The 17,595-nt window shown below is 36.7% G+C and overlaps 2 protein-coding genes and 1 long non-coding RNA gene across 3 annotated transcripts; all 3 read right to left on the bottom strand.

The window, feature by feature from the left end:
- Positions 1-3,565: 3,565 nt before the first annotated feature.
- Positions 3,566-4,287, bottom strand: LOC140872831 (uncharacterized). Its single transcript, XR_012147925.1, has 2 exons — positions 4,197-4,287; positions 3,566-3,949 (listed from the first exon to the last, which is right to left on the bottom strand). It is a non-coding gene; the product is annotated as an uncharacterized lncRNA (long non-coding RNA).
- Positions 4,288-16,338: 12,051 nt separating this feature from the next.
- LOC140872874 (UDP-glycosyltransferase 73B4-like) lies at positions 16,339-16,965 on the bottom strand. Its single transcript, XM_073275789.1, has one exon. The coding sequence runs from the start codon at positions 16,963-16,965 to the stop codon at positions 16,339-16,341; it is 627 nt and encodes a 208-aa protein (XP_073131890.1).
- Positions 16,966-17,121: 156 nt separating this feature from the next.
- On the bottom strand, positions 17,122-17,595 carry LOC140872873 (uncharacterized). Its single transcript, XM_073275788.1, has one exon. It carries the CDS (start codon positions 17,593-17,595, stop codon positions 17,122-17,124), a length of 474 nt encoding a protein of 157 aa, XP_073131889.1.

The raw sequence follows: 17,595 nt of genomic DNA, 5'->3' as shown, positions 1-17,595 counted from the left end.
ATCCGCACTCAATTTTTAAAATATAGTAGATATAAATAAATAGAATATACGATTTATGGACTCCTAAATCAAAATAAATTTAATGGATTTCAGATTCGATTCTCATATTTAGCAAACTCGTTTGGATTCCACCAATATATTATGACAGAGTAAACAAATATATGGAACATAAAAATAAAATGATTTGTGCAATTCAAGAAGTTGACTGATAAGTTATTGACGAGGCTATCACATTAGATATCAAGTGGGCAAATTCTATTTCATATTAATAACACCCTATCGTACTTGTATATTAAATGCAGAAGAGGTGAGTTTACTTTCGAAAGATGCGACTTTATATTAATCTTTTTTAAGAATAGACTTTATATTAATTTAATAATTAATAATTGTGCAATTTCTGTGAAGGCTAGCCGCTAGGGAAAGATCCATTTCGTTTTGAACTGATGCAAATATATATACTTAAATAGTACTAGTATATTCTTGAATACGACGTGTACGTATTTATACCGTTGAAATATTTATCTAAACATAATTAAAAAAATTATTTTCAAATTAATGCATGATTTTTTTCCATATTTTTTAGAAGTAATGAACTATGTTACTTTGCGATTCGTGAAGAAGTGTTACTCTAGATATTTATTTGAAATTCAGATGTTCACGCGAACATCTTATATTAATTATTAGTTGAAATATTACAATGTTGTTTATAGAAAACTTAAATCTCATTGAAAACGAGCCTCTGCCACACCAAAATTAAACAGTGGTATACTCTAAATTAAAAAAACTCGCTTAATTAATGATACTTAATATCGTTGAAGTTTTAATATGTTTAAACTCGATTAAACAATCTCGTTTTAGAACGAAAGATATTATTTATTGTTTTGAATGAAAATATTTTTATAAGTATATATTTATTAATAATTGTTTAGAGATTGAAATTCTCTTAAGTTCTTATATTTTTCATGTCACTTTGTTTAATATTTGACTTAAAATAATTAAAATTATAATAAAAATAGAAAAACTTTTTTTACACTAAACTTGTATTAATCTCACATGAACTTGAAAATTTTGAAATTCAACCTCCTATGTTTCGACCGCTTCATATTGTTTAGAATATTCTTGGAATAAAATAATATTGGTTTATCTGCAGACATGAAATAAAAAAAATTGTTGAAATTGGTTATATTATACTTTTTTTTGGGTAGTTTATTAAAAAAACAAAAAAACAAAAAAAAAAGAAGGAAGAAGTAGAAGTTATATTAAATGCTCATCTATACTATATATGTTCAAGTGCAGGTATTTTTTAACCAAAAAGTATTAGTTAACCATTCTGGCTAGAAACCATTGATTTGATTTAAATTTTACAAGTTTTAATCACCAAAATGTAACTTTTCCGCAAAATTCATAATTTGAACCTTCACAATCGCAGTTTAAATTGAATATAATTTGTCAAGGTGCCTATCGTATCCTAGCTAAAAATATTATGATTTATTATCAACAGTGCTTGAAAATATAATCAATCTTATCATATTACATGAAATCTCTCAATCCATCCAATGCAACCTAGCTTCGAATTAACTCATCAAAATTCCCCGACACTTCTCTGCTTAATTGATTCCGAACAACTTGGTCCGTCATCAGCCACTCCATTCCTCGTCTCAACTCGTCTTTAACGCGATCCATCGAGCCATTATGCCAGGCCATGTGACCAACCTTGAGATGGTTCACTACTAATTTAGCATTATAATTTGGTCAACCCGAATAGGCCACGCCAAGATTGGCACACCTCGAGCCATAGCCTCCAAGGTTGAATTCCATCCACAATGCGACACAAACCCCCCTGTCGAAGGATGGCTCAGTATCAACAGCTGTGGTGTCCAACCACTTATATATGATCAACCCTCTTCTCCAAAATCCAACACTCAATTCGCTTGTCAAGAAAATCTCATTCATGATCGATCGGATGTATGTTACTCGATTTATCGTTTGAATTGTTGCGAGCGACCCATATGAATGGATATATGAATGGATAAGGCATTTCTTGCAATGCACTGGCCAGTTGCATGGATTCTTCGATAATAAGGCTAACTTCACTGCCAAATGACAAATAAAGGACAAATTTTTCAGGGTTTTTATTCAACCATTGTAATATTTGAGCCTTACTGTAGTTACTTTGGTGCTTAGGTTGTCTGATTAGGACATCGTGGATCATTGAATTGGACGAAGCCCAAAATTTATTGGGTAAAAGTGGGCCCACTCAAAGCACTGGCAAGCCCACCTCATGAGTTGCTAGATATTTGATGAATGGACGCTCCAGATCATCATTGGTATTGAACATCAGTGCGACGGAGCCCTCAACCAATGGGACCCACAGTGGCCGTCGTCTGGTCTAGGTGGACCCCACCGCCACCGCCGTAGAGTTGGGGTTGTGGTGGGCGAGGCTTTCTGGAACCTTATTTATATTTTCCAGAAATAGTCCGGTATTTAAATATTGATGTGTACATATATAAAGTCTAAAAAGAGGGTGCTTTCTAAATTAAAAATCATAAAGATATATTTTGACACTCACACGCCTTTTTGTCCTATTAATTAATGAACAAGAATAATGTAATTTGAAATATTTTTTTTGTTATTAAATTTGCATGATATTTTGATTATATTAAAAAATATTTTAAAATTTATCTACGTACTAATAGAAAATAATTTGAACTCAAATAATTATCAATTTTGCAATAAACTAAATAACGTACCTTTATTCATGTTATTTTTCTCTGTACTAGTTAAGTATATAAAATTAAAAGCACATCGATTTTTTTTAAAAATTAAAATAATATTAAAATAGCCTAAAGCTATGAGATGAGATATTTGTTTACAGCATTAGAAAGTAGAATTAAAGCCACGAAGGCAGAGAACTATAAATTATCTAATTGTAGTGACACGATACATATTATCTATATATATATTAGTCAGAACTTAAACATGTAAATTAACTCAAACATATAATTAGATATATCTGCGGAAACTTAATCAAAATACCAACTCGACATTATACAATCAAAAATAAAGCTGAGAACCAACAAGATCGATTAATACAATACAATCGAATAAACAAATGCCACAAGTAATCTTAATTAAACTATGCAACTGATAATTACCTCTGCATCCAAGCTCTGGTCACCAACTACACACAAGTATATTCATCTAAATTGAATAGAATTTTAAAATAATATATATGTTATGTTTTAAGTTGGAAAGTCAAGTATCACTCAAGGATATTATATATATGTAACTTTTAAAAGAAAAGACAAGTGAAGTATATAATCAATGAGAGTAAATGACATGATTATATTAGAATGCAAATTTTTTCAAAGGTATGTAAAGTAGCATGAGTTGGCATTTTAAATAACTTCGTCTTTAATTGCAAGTCCCGTGAACAAAGCTTACGTACTAAGGAGAGACATTCTTATAAATTTATTCATTCAACATATTTTATTTTATTATTATTATTGCAATACAAAAGTCTGGAAACTTTGATTAAAGCATAAATAACGAGTACAACACAATATATAATATTATGATAGGGTTTTTGATCAACCTTAAACGATACAATTAAAAGATGGAAATTAAAGTTGCAACAAAAAAGTACTTTTACAATACAATAACTCAAATTTTGTACTTCAACAAGCAAATTAATTAGTACGCAACAGTAGGAAGATAGATATATATATATATATATATCATCTTGCTTATTATTGAAAACAAATGAAAACTAAACTTGGAGACGGACTGGATATCATGTGATAAGTTTAAGGAGGTACACAGAAGGCGTAGCTCTCTCCTTGAAAGATACAGTGACCCGAACAACACTCGAGATCATGAGTACAAGAACCGGGTGGATTGGGTTTATATGAATCAACGCATGCCGTACTCATTCTTATGAATTCGGAACCTGCATGCAAATCGATCGATTATATAAAATTACTCAGGTCGTCCTAGATAAATATGTTTCAAGAATGAGCATTAAAATGTCCATTATGAAATAACATGTGTAATATATAAATGTCCATGATTTTTATATGATTATATATATATATATAGATATATTGCACACTATGTTTAACACTATTTTTACATATATTATGGGTTAAAAAAAATTAGTGTTAAAGATGATATATAAAATTAAGAAAGAGAGTTACTTGGCGTCGAAACGATAAGGAGACACAAGAAAGCTAGCTTGAATATGAATGCCTTCTCCATTGATGTGTTTAGTTTGGTTGAATTTAAGCCTAAGTGCATGATATCCTTTTATAGTAGGAAATTGCCACACTTTTAGGGCATTATTATCTGTCGTCTGTCGAGTCATTAAATAAATAAAGAAATTATTAACTAGATGCATATATTAAAAAAAATATAGGAAGTACATTATCATCATTAAATAATTATCGCATGCTAAACGTTTTCGCTGATCAGATATTTTGATTATTGAATTAAATGTGAAACGTGTTATGAATATTTAAATTCCCGATGAGAATCGATTATTATTATTACTATTTATTATTTTTTTTTTAGAGGAAAACTGATTTTATTATGTTTTAACCAGATTCAAATCTAAAGTAATTCGATACACCCCACTGCAGTTGTGTGGCCATAACGTGGCCACACATGCATTTTATTTCATGTGGGGCCGATGAATTGGCCAATCAATGGCCTTGATCCTACAGCCCCAAATCTAAAGTATTTCATTGCCTAGATAGAACTGATTAGTGAAACAAATTATTATTTAATGCTAGCTATTGATCGTGGGAAGAATCAAATCACGTGTTTTTGAGCTGGTATCATGTGCAACAGTCCGTGAAACGGATCGAATCGAATCAATCTTGCAGTAAAACTAATTATATTTTAAAATAAAAATAATAATATTTTTCACTCGAATTTCATTGCATGGATAGAACGAACTGATTAGTAACGAATTATTAATATTATTATTATTAGGAGAATATAACGAATTATTATTTAATGCCTATTGATTGTGGAAAGAATCAAATCACGTTTTTTTTTAGCAGGTATCATGTGCAACTAGAGCTGTCAAACGGGCCAACCCGTGGCGGGGCGGGTCGGCCCACCAAAAATCCACCTTTTAGCGGGTCGATGGCGGGCCAACCTACCATCCCGGCGGGCTAAAAATCCTTAACCCAACCCAAGGTGGGTTGCGGGTTAGGCGGGCCGGCCCGCGGGTTGGCTCACGACAAATAAAAATAAATAAAAAATATTATAATTAATTATAAATATCATTTCATAAATAAATATTAATAGAAACATATTAATAAAAATTTTAATTATTGATTTCATGTGTGTAAATTTTATATAAAGTAATTAATACAAAAAAAATTCATAATTTTTATTAAAAAATACATATATCACAATAAAAATAAAAATAAATTATTAACTCTCGAGGCCCACGGCGGGCCAACCCACGCAGGTCGCGGGCCTTGACGGGTTGGCCCATCTAGGCCCATCTTTTGTTGGGTTGAAAAAATTTCAACCCAACCCACTTAAATTATGTGGCGGGCCGGACCAATCTGGCGGGCCTAACCCAAATTGACGGCTCTATGTGCAACGGTTCATCAAACGGGTTGAATCGGTTCACATCTACAATAAAACTAATATTTTTAAATAAAGATAATAATATATTTCAATCGAATTAACATATATATATATATATAACTATAAAAAATAATATTTTTAACTCGAACCAACACACACACACACATATATATATTACTTTTAGCATAAAAAGTAATATATTTCATTCAAATCAGCATATATTATACAATATTTCTTTATAACGTAACTAACAAAAAACGATATTTTTGCTGCGAATTTTTTTCCATGAGTCGGGTCAGATCGGATATCCGTCTCATAAATTTGACTCGTTAGATAGCGTAGCCAGGAACGGCTCTACATTGGGGCAAGAGGGGGGCAACTTGAATTTTTTTTATAAAATTAATAATATATCCTTATAGTTAAAAAAAATTATATTTTATGAACATAATTAAATTAAAAACCAAACACGGAAATACAAAAGATGATCAAAAAATTTAAGTTAATCTTCATCGTTTAATGTGTAAAAAGTGACCTGAAAATTTGTGGTTCATAGTCTTTAAAAAATTGTAACTCAATCACCAAGTTTAAAACCAAAACACAAATAAGTTTCAAGTTTTTTAAACCTAAAAACAAATTGTTGAATCAAGAATTGTCAGCTTAAGAACTTGTAAGTTTGACTTTTAATTTACGAGTCGCGACAAATGAGTGAAGAGATAATATTTTGCCGAGAAGATTATTACAAATATTCATTAATTATACTGATATATATATATATATATATATATATATATATATATATTAGTTGCCGAATGAAGTTATTATTAATTATTTTGAGAAAATGTCAAGTTTTAGGGTTAAATTGTAAGTGAAATTTGAAATCTAAAAATATTATTTAAATGAGAACACTATATTTAGCATTTTGTTATGTGATGATTATATATATATATATATATATATATATATATATATATATGTATAGTTTTGATCACATGAGCAACAATCATGGCAACTACGTGAGTAGCAGCTGACATGACACCTTGTACATCCAATGAGTGATTGTCACGTCAGCTGTTGCTCACGTAGTTACTCATAGTGGTTGTCCATGTGATCAAAACTCTATACATATATATGTATATATAGAGGACTTTTTAGCTGCCCAACAATATTTTTCCATCTCGTTCCCGACCACTAAAACCTTGTACCGAGATTTCGCATAACTAATACATGGTATCGGGTTTTAGTGGTCGGGGACGAGTTGAACATCATTGGTTGGGCAGCTGCAAATTTCTCTGTATATATATATATATATATATATATATATATATATATATATATATATATATATATGATATTTTAGTATGACTGGCTGCCCTCGCTTGATAAAATTTCTTGATCAGCCCCTGAGCATAGCTATATTTTTTGTGATATATTTTATAATTTGTAGCTAATGAGAGAACGATGGTTTAAATTCAACCACGTGAAAATAATCAATAAATAACTTAAAGATGAAGGACAAATATCAATAAATAATATTTGCCAAAAATTCAAAATTTTAACCTTCACGATCACAATTTAAATTTAATATAATTTGTCAAGGTGCCTACCGTATCCTAGCTAGAATCTGAAAATAAATTTATCCGTTATTATCAACAGTGTTTGAAACAATCAATTATATCACATTACATGAAATCTTTCAATCCATCCAATGCAACCTTCGAACTCATCAAAATTCCCCGACACTTCTCTGCTTGGTTCCGAACAACTTGGTCCCTCATCAGCCACTCCATTCCTCGTCTCAAATCGTCTTTAACACGATCCATCGAGCCATTAGGCCAGGCTATGTGATAGTTATGTTTTTATTGCATTTGTTAGTGTCATTTTGTTGTTGTTTTGCATTTGTTTACGTGTTTTATTTATGCATTTTGTTCGTATTTCATTTTTCGTGTTTGCATGATTGGTTTCCTGATTTTGTGGTTAGGTTGTACATTTTGGCGACGGAACTTTGGAGTCATGGAATTGCTGGAAAATTTCTGAAGAATTTTGGCCGCTCAATCTGCAGCTTTTAACCGATCGAGCGGGCGCCTATTTGATGAAGACAGTAGCCTTTGGATTTTTGGCCGCTCGATCTGCAACTTCTTACCGATCGAGCGGCGCACGTATTTTGAAAACAGAAGGTTGGGAATTTTGGCTCGCTCGATCAGCCAATGTTTACCGATCGAGCGAGCATCGCTATTCGGGAAGGATTTTGTAATTTTGGAAACTCTTTTATTTTGGACTCAAGATTTTATTAGGCTTTTAATTCCATTTTTGGGGGATTATTATCAGACTTTTGGATATCTCTAAGGAGACTAGGTTTTATTTTTTTGAATTTTCTCTCAAGTTTTCTTCTCTTCTTTGAATTTTTCTTGAGTTTTTGTGAATCGTTGTAGCTAAAACTTTTTACTTGGTTGAGGGAGACGAAACCTTGATATAGTTTATTCATGAGATTCGATTTGCAGTGTTTAATTCTTGTTAAGTATCAATATTTGATCTGGTTTATTTCATGCTTGTATGCGAGATTTTAGGATTGGCCATCTTAGGATTTTGTTTTGCAAACTATAGCTAAATTAGAATTCAAATCCGTAATTGTTTGAATCAACTAATTTGCGAAGCGACTACGTTTGATATTTTCTGCTGTTGAATTTATTAATTCATAGGATCAATTATTGACTAGGCTAAATACAACCGCTGTTGTTTGTGTTGTCTAGATTCGTCAGTTTTACTAGTTTGAATGCTATCGTAAATTTAAATCTAGATCGCTGGAATCCGGGTTAATTGATTGGTAAGGCTTAATCTAGAATGCTGTTTTCTGATTAGCTAAACTTAAGGTGAAACAGGAATTTGGTTTCCAATGATGAATATTTGATAGGATTAATTATTTTTAGGGGATCGATGATTGCATGACTGAATATCAAGGGTGTAGTCGACCGATACCAAGTCTCGTCTCTTATTGATTTATCTATTTTAATTTTCAATCTTGCATGCTAGTAATCTTGTTAATTTTAATTGTTTAATTTTCAGTAGTTAATCCAAAACTCAAAAATCCCCTTTAAGTTGGTTAGAACACATTAAATTTGTCTTTCCTCGTGGAAACGATCCCTACTCACACTACTACATTTTTTGTGGTTATCTAATTGAGTTGGGTAATTTGGGCGTGACGCGACTAAGCGCTACCAAATTTTGGCTCCGTTGCCGGGGAACGGTGTTTAATTTATTGTGTTCTATTTTTTTTTATTTTGATTTGTTTTATCTCACTCTCGTCTCTTTTCTTTGTTTCTAGTTCTCTCTTGTTCATGCTTTCAGGTGATTTTGCTGAAGAAGATTTTTTCTATGACCCGGAGATTGAAAGAACTTTGCACAGGCGAAGGAGAGAACTTCGTAGGCAACAACACGAAGCCGCTGCTCGAGCTGCTTATCCGGAAGAAGAGATGACTGCTAATGCAAATCTGAGTCTTCGACAATTGGGCACTCCTGACCCCAATCAACAACCTTTATGCATTTCTTTCCTACTTTAAAAAATAATGCTACTTTTGAGCTCAAATCTGGATTAATTCACTTATTACCTTCCTTTCATGGTCTTGCAGGTGAGGACCCGAATAAACACCTGATGGAATTCCATGTGGTTTGCACGAGTATGAAGCCCCATGGAGTAACAGAGGAGCAGATTCAACTGAGTGTCTTTCCTTTCTCTTTAAAGAGTGCTGCTAAGGATTAGCTGTATTACTTGCCCTCTGGTTCCATCACGACGTGGACGGAAATTTTGAAACTACTTGAAGTTGGGGTCATCTACCCAATCTCTGACAGTCAGTGGGTCAGTCCGGTCCAAGTGGTACCCAAGAAAACCGGAATTACTGTGGTGAAGAATAAGGATGACGAGATGGTTCCCACCCGTATTCAAAATGGGTGGAGGGTTTGCATTGATTATAGGAAGCTGAACGCCGGAACCCGAAAGAACCACTTTCCTTTACCCTTTATTGATCAAATGATTGAAAGGTTAGCGTGTCACCCTTACTATTGTTTTCTTGATGGATATTCTGGTTATTTTCAGATTGCTATCGCACCGGAGGATCAGGAAAAAATGACATTCACTTGCCCGTTTGGCACCTTTGCATATCGACGGATGCCCTTTGAACTTTGCAATGCACCGGCCACTTTCCAACGGTGTATGGTTAGTATCTTTTCAGACTTCATTGAGCATATTTTAGAAGTTTTTATGGATGATTTTACTGTCTATGGTGATTCATTCGAAAATTGTTTGTCTAACCTTGCACTTGTCCTTAAAAGGTGTGTCGAAACCAACTTGGTCTTAAATTCTGAAAAATGTCATTTTATGGTTGGGCAAGGTGTTGTATTGGGTCATGTCATTTCCTCTAAGGGAATAGAGGTAGATAAGGCTAAAATTGATATTATTCAGTCTCTCCCTTATCCCACATGTGTGCGGAAAGTGTGTTCTTTTCTTGGCCATGCAGGTTTCTACAGGAGATACATTCAAGACTTCGCCAAAATCGCATCTCCCATGTGCAAACTGTTGCAAAAGGATGTCCCGTTTGAGTTTGATGATTCATGCAAAACATCTTTTGATAAACTCAAAGACTCCTTGACATCTGCACCAATAATCCAGCCACCGGATTGGAGAAAACCTTTCGAGATTATGTGTGATGCCAGTGACTATGCAGTTTAGGCCAAAAAGTTGGGAAAGCATCGCATGCTATATACTACACTTCGCGTATCCTTAACGATGCCCAACGGAACTACTCCACCACAGAAAATGAGCTTTTAGCTGTTGTTTTTGCATTAGAAAAATTTCGCTCTTATCTACTTGGTGCTAAAGTCATTTTTTATTCTGATCATGCAGCTTTTCGTTTTCTGATGGCGAAGAAGGAGGCAAAACCAAGGTTAATAAAGTGGATATTACTTTTGAGCGAATTCGATGTGGAAATCAAAGACAAAAGAGGGACAGAAAATCGAGTTGCTGACCACTTGAGTCGTCTAGTTCATGTTGATGAGGAGCTGAAGTTGCGAGAAGAATTTCCGGATGAGCAGTTATTTTCAGCAAGCGCCGAATTACCCTGGTACGCGAATATTGTTAATTATTTAGTGACTAAAGGGTTTCCTTCTGAATTTTCTAAAGGCACAAAGGGACAAAGTGCGGAGCGATGCGAAGTATTATGTATGGGATGATCCATACTTGTGGAAACACTGCGCTGATCAAGTTATACGTCGATGTATACCCATGAGCAAGGTAATCCCTATCCTCACGTTTTGTCATTCTTATGCATGTGGGGGCCATTTTGGAGCAAAAAGGACAGCAAGGAAGGTGTTGGACAGCTGTTTTTTCTGGCCTTCCTTATTTTGAGACGCTTACCTGTTATGTAAGTCGTGCGCTCAATGCCAAAAGACAGGTAATATCTCCCAACGAAAGGAGATGCCCCAGCAACCTATTCTAGTTTGTAAGATATTTGATGTATGGGGCATCGACTTCATGAGACCTTTTCCAAGTTCATATGAATTTATTTACTTATTACTTGATGTGGACTATGTTTCGAAATGGGTGGAAGCAAAGGCCACCCGTACTGATGATTCTAAAGTTGTTGCAGAGTTCATCAAGCATAACCTTTTCTCTAGGTTTGGAATTCCGAGAGCCCTCATCAGTGATAGAGGTACACACTTCTGCAATCGAACTGTGACTAGTTTGCTTAAAAAGTACCATGTGACGCACAGGATCTCCACTGCATATCATCCACAATCCAACGGTCAAGCTGAGGTATCGAACAGAGAGATCAAGTCTATCCTAGAAAAAACCGTGAATCCTAAAAGAAAAGATTGGAGTTTTCATTTGGATGATGCTTTGTGGGCATATAGAACTGCGTTCAAGACGCCGATTGGAATGTCTCCGTATCGGCTGATTTTTGGAAAACCATGTCATCTGTCTGTGGAATTGGAGCATCGAGCCTATTGGGCTATAAAAAACTTCAACATGCATATGGATGAGAGTGGCGAGCACCGAAAGCTGCAGTTGCAAGAATTGGAAGAGATCCGAAATGATGCCTATGCCAGCTCCAACATTTACAAGGACAAAACAAAGGCCTTCCACGACAAGATGATCTCTAGACGGGAATTCGAAGTCGGTCAGAAAGTTTTGCTCTATCATTCACGACTTCGGTTATTTCCAAGTAAGTTACGTTCACATTGGAATTGTCCGTTTGTTGTTACTAATGTCTTTCCCCATGTTGCAGTCGAAATTCAAAGTTTGGACACATCCAAGACATTCAAGGTGAATGGTCACCGACTCAAACACTACTATGAAGGAGTCCAAGCGAACATCGGAGGGGACGAGCATGATATCACTCTAGATGCTCCGCCAAATGTCGACTAAATCACGACATGCAGTCGAGCTATAGACTGACTGCAAATTTAGCGCTGACTGGGAGGCAACCCAGTGTTTTTTTCCCCTTTTGTTTTATTTGATTTTATTTCTTTTTATTGTTTTGGCTTATTTTTGTTTTAATTTTTTTTTCGGATATTATTGAAAATTCAGTAATAATAACAAAAAAAAATTTTCGGGGCTCGCTCGATCGGTCACATTCTACAGATCGAGCGAGCATTTTTTTTTCGGAGGCAGTAAGATGAATTTTTTGTCTCGCTTGATCGGTCACATCCTACTGATCGAGCGAGAGTTTTTTTCGGAGGCAGTAAGTTGGTTTTTCCTTGTCGCTTGATCGATCAAATCTTACCGATCGAGCGACACGTTTTTTTATGTAGATTAAGGCGCAGATTCCCCTTCTCTCCTCTCTTATTCTATCTCATCCTCTCTTATTTTCTCAAATCCCTAATCCCCCAAAACCATTTCTATCAATTTACCTCGTATGATTCTTTGATCTTTCTCTTAATCCGTAGGGAATTTATCGGAGGCAACACTACGACTCTCCAGGCACCATCATCTCCGATCATCTTCTCCGGTCTTCTCTCACGCCGGAATATTGCTCACGCCGCCGGTTCGGCTATATTGCTGTTTTTTTCAGTCGCCAGTCATCCTCCTCGGGCTCTCCATCTTATCAGTCACATCTTCCGAACTTTGTCTTCGGTCGTTGATCTCACGTTTCTTCAAGGAGTCACCGGATTTTGTTTGCACACCAAGTGTTCGACGTATTTTCTCTTCTACTCTCGGTGTCATCTTCATACTGTACATGGGCCCTAAACGCACCCGAGTTCGTGGCGAGTCTTCTTCCCAGGCAGCAGATCGCTCTTACGCCGAATTCACCGGGCTCTTTGTCAATGACGCGGCTCGTGATTGCTACATCACCGCTAAGGTAACTCGATCTCCCATTCCCGAGCGTGGATTCGAATTAGCATATGGAGAAAGTGAAATTTTTGGAATAATTCAAGAGCGTGGTTGGACAAAATTTAGCGAGCCACCTCCTCCCGTTGTATTTCGATTGTCCGGGAATTTTATGCCAATGCAGCGAAACGGACGGATAGCAAGGCGGTTGTTAGGGGGAAACTGATTTCCTTTTCACCGCATGAGTTGAATGCTTTGTTTGAAATCCCGGAGGTTGACGATTCTTTTTATCAAAGCATTAAACTTGACCCGGACTTAGATGAGTTGCTTGTCCAGCTGGCATATCCTGGAGCTACGTGGGTTGACCCCGTGTTGTCATTGAATTTCAAAGAGCGTTTTCTGCATGTGCTTCCTGCTACACGATGTGCTTTTGTGAATCGGTGTCTGATGCCGATTTTACATTCTAGCGACGTCAGTCTGGAGCGTGCTATCCTCATTTATGCGCTTGATATGGGGTGGCCGGTTAAAGTGGGGCGCGTCATTCATAGCGAGATTCACCGATCAATCATTTCTCCTACCGTGGGTCTCTACTTTCCCATGATCATCTCTTTTTTGTGCATCCGTGCCGGTGTTTCCATTCGCAACAATGAAGAGTGGTTGCAGCCTATGTGACCAATTGACGCAGCCTTTATAAAAGCAAAGAGGGCTTATCGCATTAAGAATTTTGTGCGCAATGGCCAGTTTCATCTTCCTCCGGTACCCCAGCGACCACCACAGCCCCCTCGTCGCTCTCAAGCCGATGCTATCCGTGAGCTAACCGCTTTTGTTCATCACCAAGATGCCTACAACGCTGTGGCGGCTCACAACGCTTAAGCTATTGACTCTCTGATCCGCGGTATTTCTACGCACTTGGGCATTGACACTTCTGCCATTCCTGTTGCGCTGCCCTATCCGCCACGCTTCCCATTTTAGTATGATGCTCCTGTTCCTCCGCCCGAGCTCGAAGAGGAGGACGCCGCCGGCCACTAGACCAGGGGAGTTCTGTTTTTCTTTTGTTTGCATATCATTATGTTTAGTTGTTTTGTTGTGTTTTGGATTGTGCTGCATTGGGGACAATGCTTTGTTTAAGTGTGGGGGGGAGTTACATGCATATTGTTTCATTTCGTTGTATTGCATTATCTTGTTATGTTATTGTGTTGTTGTTGTCGTTTTTTGTTATTCAAATGCATGAGTTGAGGATGAAATTGTTAGCCTATGATGAGATAGTTGAAAAATTATGAATTTTTGAAATTTTTTTACTCTTGATTGGATATGAGAAACCATAGGTTGATTGTTGAATATTCTTAAACACGCATGTGTAACCAGTGAAGTATAGCGAGGTATTAGATATCGTGGATGTCTGTTGGACCATTGCACGACATTAGGTGTTTGTGGAACTTGACGGTTCTTAAATCTTGATAATCTTATTGATAGAGCATTCACTCTCTTGTTTTTTTTGGAACAAACTTGTATAACATGCTTTTGAGCAATCGACTCCATCCGGGTTGCGAGCAAGATGTTTGAAATCCTATTCATCTTGTTTGTGGCTAAGTTTGCGGATAAAATGGGGTTAAGCCTTGAAAAAAAATAAAATCTAGTAAGGCATCAGTTCCATCCGGGCTATAGACGAGGGGATTGAAATTCGAATCCTATCTAGTTATAGCTAAGTCTGCGGGTAATTATTGGGACTGTCAAAAGATCTAGATAATTGGTACGTATTTTTCTTGAGAGAGTTTATGTTTTGTTGATGGATTGTTGGGAGGAGAGTTCTTGATTGTGAGGCTTACACTGAATTGTTATAGGTCGGCGAACAGTCTTGAAACTTTGTCTTTTGAAGTTGCATGTAGCTGGGGTAACATGACACACACACACGTTCGCATTCGACTGAAGGTGTATCATTGATGATTGAGAGTAACTATGAACTTGTTTTAAATGACAGTGGTTTTCTCTGAGGCTATGTTGTGTATGCTCATTCTTGCTTGTGTATTTGTTTTGTTTCATTTTGTTTTGCATGACTTACTCGAGTGCGAGTAAGGAGTAAGTGTGGGGGAGTTTGATAGTTATGTTTTTATTGCATTTGTTAGTGTCATTTTGTTGTTGTTTTTCATTTGTTTACGTGTATTATTTATGCATTTTGTTCGTATTTTATTTTCCGTGTTTGCATGATTGGTTTCCTGGTTTTGTGGTTAGGTTGTATATTTTGGCGACGGAACTTTGGAGTCATGGAATTGCTGGAAAATTTCTGAAGAATTTTGGCCGCTCGATCTGCAGCTTTTAACCGATCGAGCGGGCGCCTATTTGATGAAGACTACTAGCCTTTGGATTTTTGACCGCTCGATCTGCAACTTCTTACCGATCGAGCGACGCACGTATTTTGAAAATAGAAGGTTGGGAATTTTGGCTCGCTCGATCGGCCAATGTTTACCGATCGAGCGAGCATCGCTATTCGGGAAGGATTTTGTAATTTTGGAAACTCTTTTATTTTGGACTCTAGACTTTATTAGGCTTTTAATTCCGTTTTTGGGGGATTATTATCAGACTTTTGGAGATCTCTAAGGAGGCTAGATTTTATTCTTTTGAATTTCTCTCAAGTTTTCTTCTTTTCTTTGAATTTTTCTTGAGTTTTTATGAATCGTTGTAGCTAAAACCTTTTACTTGGTTGAGGGAGACGAAACCTTGATATATTTTATTCATGAGATTCGATTTGCAGTGTTTAATTCTTGTTAAGTATCAATATTTGATCTGGTTTATTTCATGCTTGTATGCGAGATTTTAGGATTGGCCATCTTAGGATTTTGTTTTGCAAACTATAGCTAAATTAGAATTCAAATCCGTAATTGTTTGAATCAACTAATTTGCGAAGCGACTACGTTTGATATTTTCTGCTGTTGAATTTATTAATTCGTAGGATCAATTATTGACTAGGCTAAATACAACCGCTGGTGTTTGTGTTGTCTAGATTCGTCAGTTTTACTAGTTTGAATGCTATCGTAAATTTAAATCTAGATCGCTGGAATCCGGGTTAATTTATTGGTAAGGGTTAATCTAGAATGTTGTTTTCTGATTAGCTAAAATTAAGGTGAAACAGGAATTTGGTTTCCAATGATGAATATTTGATAGGATTAATTATTTTTAGGGAATCGATGATTGCATGACTGAATATCAAGGGTGTAGTCGACCGATACCAAGTCTCGTCTGTTATTGATTTATCTATTTTAATTTTCAATCTTGCATGCTAGTAATCTTGTTAATTTTAATTGTTTAATTTTCAGTACTTAATCCAAAACTCAAAAATCCCCTTTAAGTTGGTTAGAACACATTAAATTTGTCTTTCCTCGTGGGAACGATTCCTACTCACACTACTACATTTTTCGTGGTTATCTAATTGAGTTGGGTAATTTGGGCGTGACGCGATTAAGCGCTACCACCATGTGACCAACCTTGAGATGGTTCACTACTAATTTAACATTATAAATTTGGTCACCCCGAATAGGCCCACCTCGAGCCATAGCCTCCAAGGTCGAATTCCATCCACAATGCGACATGAACCCCCCTGTCGAAGGATGGCTCAGTATCAACAGCTGCGGTGCCCAACCACTTATGATCAACCCTCTTCCCCAGATTCCAACCCTCAATTCGTCAAGAAAATCCCATTCATTTCTAATTTGTCCTTTCACATCTCTTATGGCATTCGATACCACATTATTCCCTAGATCGATATCGTTTGAATTTTTGCGAGCGACCCATATGAATGGATAAGGCATTTCTTGCAATGCACTGGTCAGTTGCATAGATTCTTCTATAGTAAGGCTAACTTCACTGCCAAATGACAAATAAAGGACAGATTTTTCAGGGTTTTTATTCAACCATTGTAATATTTGGGCCTCACTGTAGTTACTTTGATGCTTAGGTTGTCTTATTAGGACATCATGGACCATTGAATTAGAGGAAGCCCAAAATTGATTGGGTAAAAGTGGGCCCACTCCAAGCACTGGCAAGCCCATCTCAGTGGCTAAATATTTGATGAATGGACGCTCCAGATCATCACAAGTATTGAACATCAGTGCGACGGAGCCCTCAACCAATGGGACTCATGGCGGCCGTTCGCCTGGTCTATGTGGACCGCCACCGCCGGAGAGTGGGGATTGTTGACGAGGCGTTCACACAAAGTCATGATATGTGAGCTGCATTTCTGCTGGTAAGCCTGGAATAAGGTGAACCTCACCTGGGTTGACGCGACCGCTGCCAGCACCGGACATCCACGCACCCCACTCCATGGCGGCTGGACACGCGCCGAAGGTGAAAAAGCTGATGACCGGAATCTTGAACTTCCAGAATATGTGCTTCGTCCAGCCCATCTGGAAGTCAAAAATGGCGCAAGCCGGGTGGGCCGATCCCGGCCCGTTAAACCTAACGAAGAGATGTGCTTCCAATTCGGTGCCTGAGGTGGGTGTTTCTTCGGCGTGGGCGGTTATATGGATGACGGCGGGGAGGTGGTCGGCGGAGACCGTGGAGGGGGCGACAAGGGTGGGGGTGTAGTTTGTGGAAGAGAGATGGTTGCAGAGTTGGATACAAGGGACAAGATGGCCTGTACCTGAAGATGTAACAACATAGATCTCTCCGATGGTGGCCAT

Source organism: Henckelia pumila, unplaced genomic scaffold (genome assembly GCF_033568475.1).
Source record: "Henckelia pumila isolate YLH828 unplaced genomic scaffold, ASM3356847v2 CTG_477:::fragment_3, whole genome shotgun sequence".
NCBI classification, from domain to species: Eukaryota; Viridiplantae; Streptophyta; class Magnoliopsida; order Lamiales; family Gesneriaceae; genus Henckelia; species Henckelia pumila.
The sequence above is the reverse complement of the archived record's forward strand: the minus strand, read 5'-3'. Positions and strand labels throughout refer to the sequence as shown.

Bases quoted from the DNA above. Each gene is read 5' to 3' on its own strand.
- LOC140872873 (XM_073275788.1), bottom strand. From the start codon at position 17,595: ATGGCCACCATCGGAGAGATCTATGTTGTTACATCTTCAGGTACAGGC.
- LOC140872874 (XM_073275789.1), bottom strand. From the start codon at position 16,965: ATGGGCTTGCCAGTGCTTGGAGTGGGCCCACTTTTACCCAATCAATTT.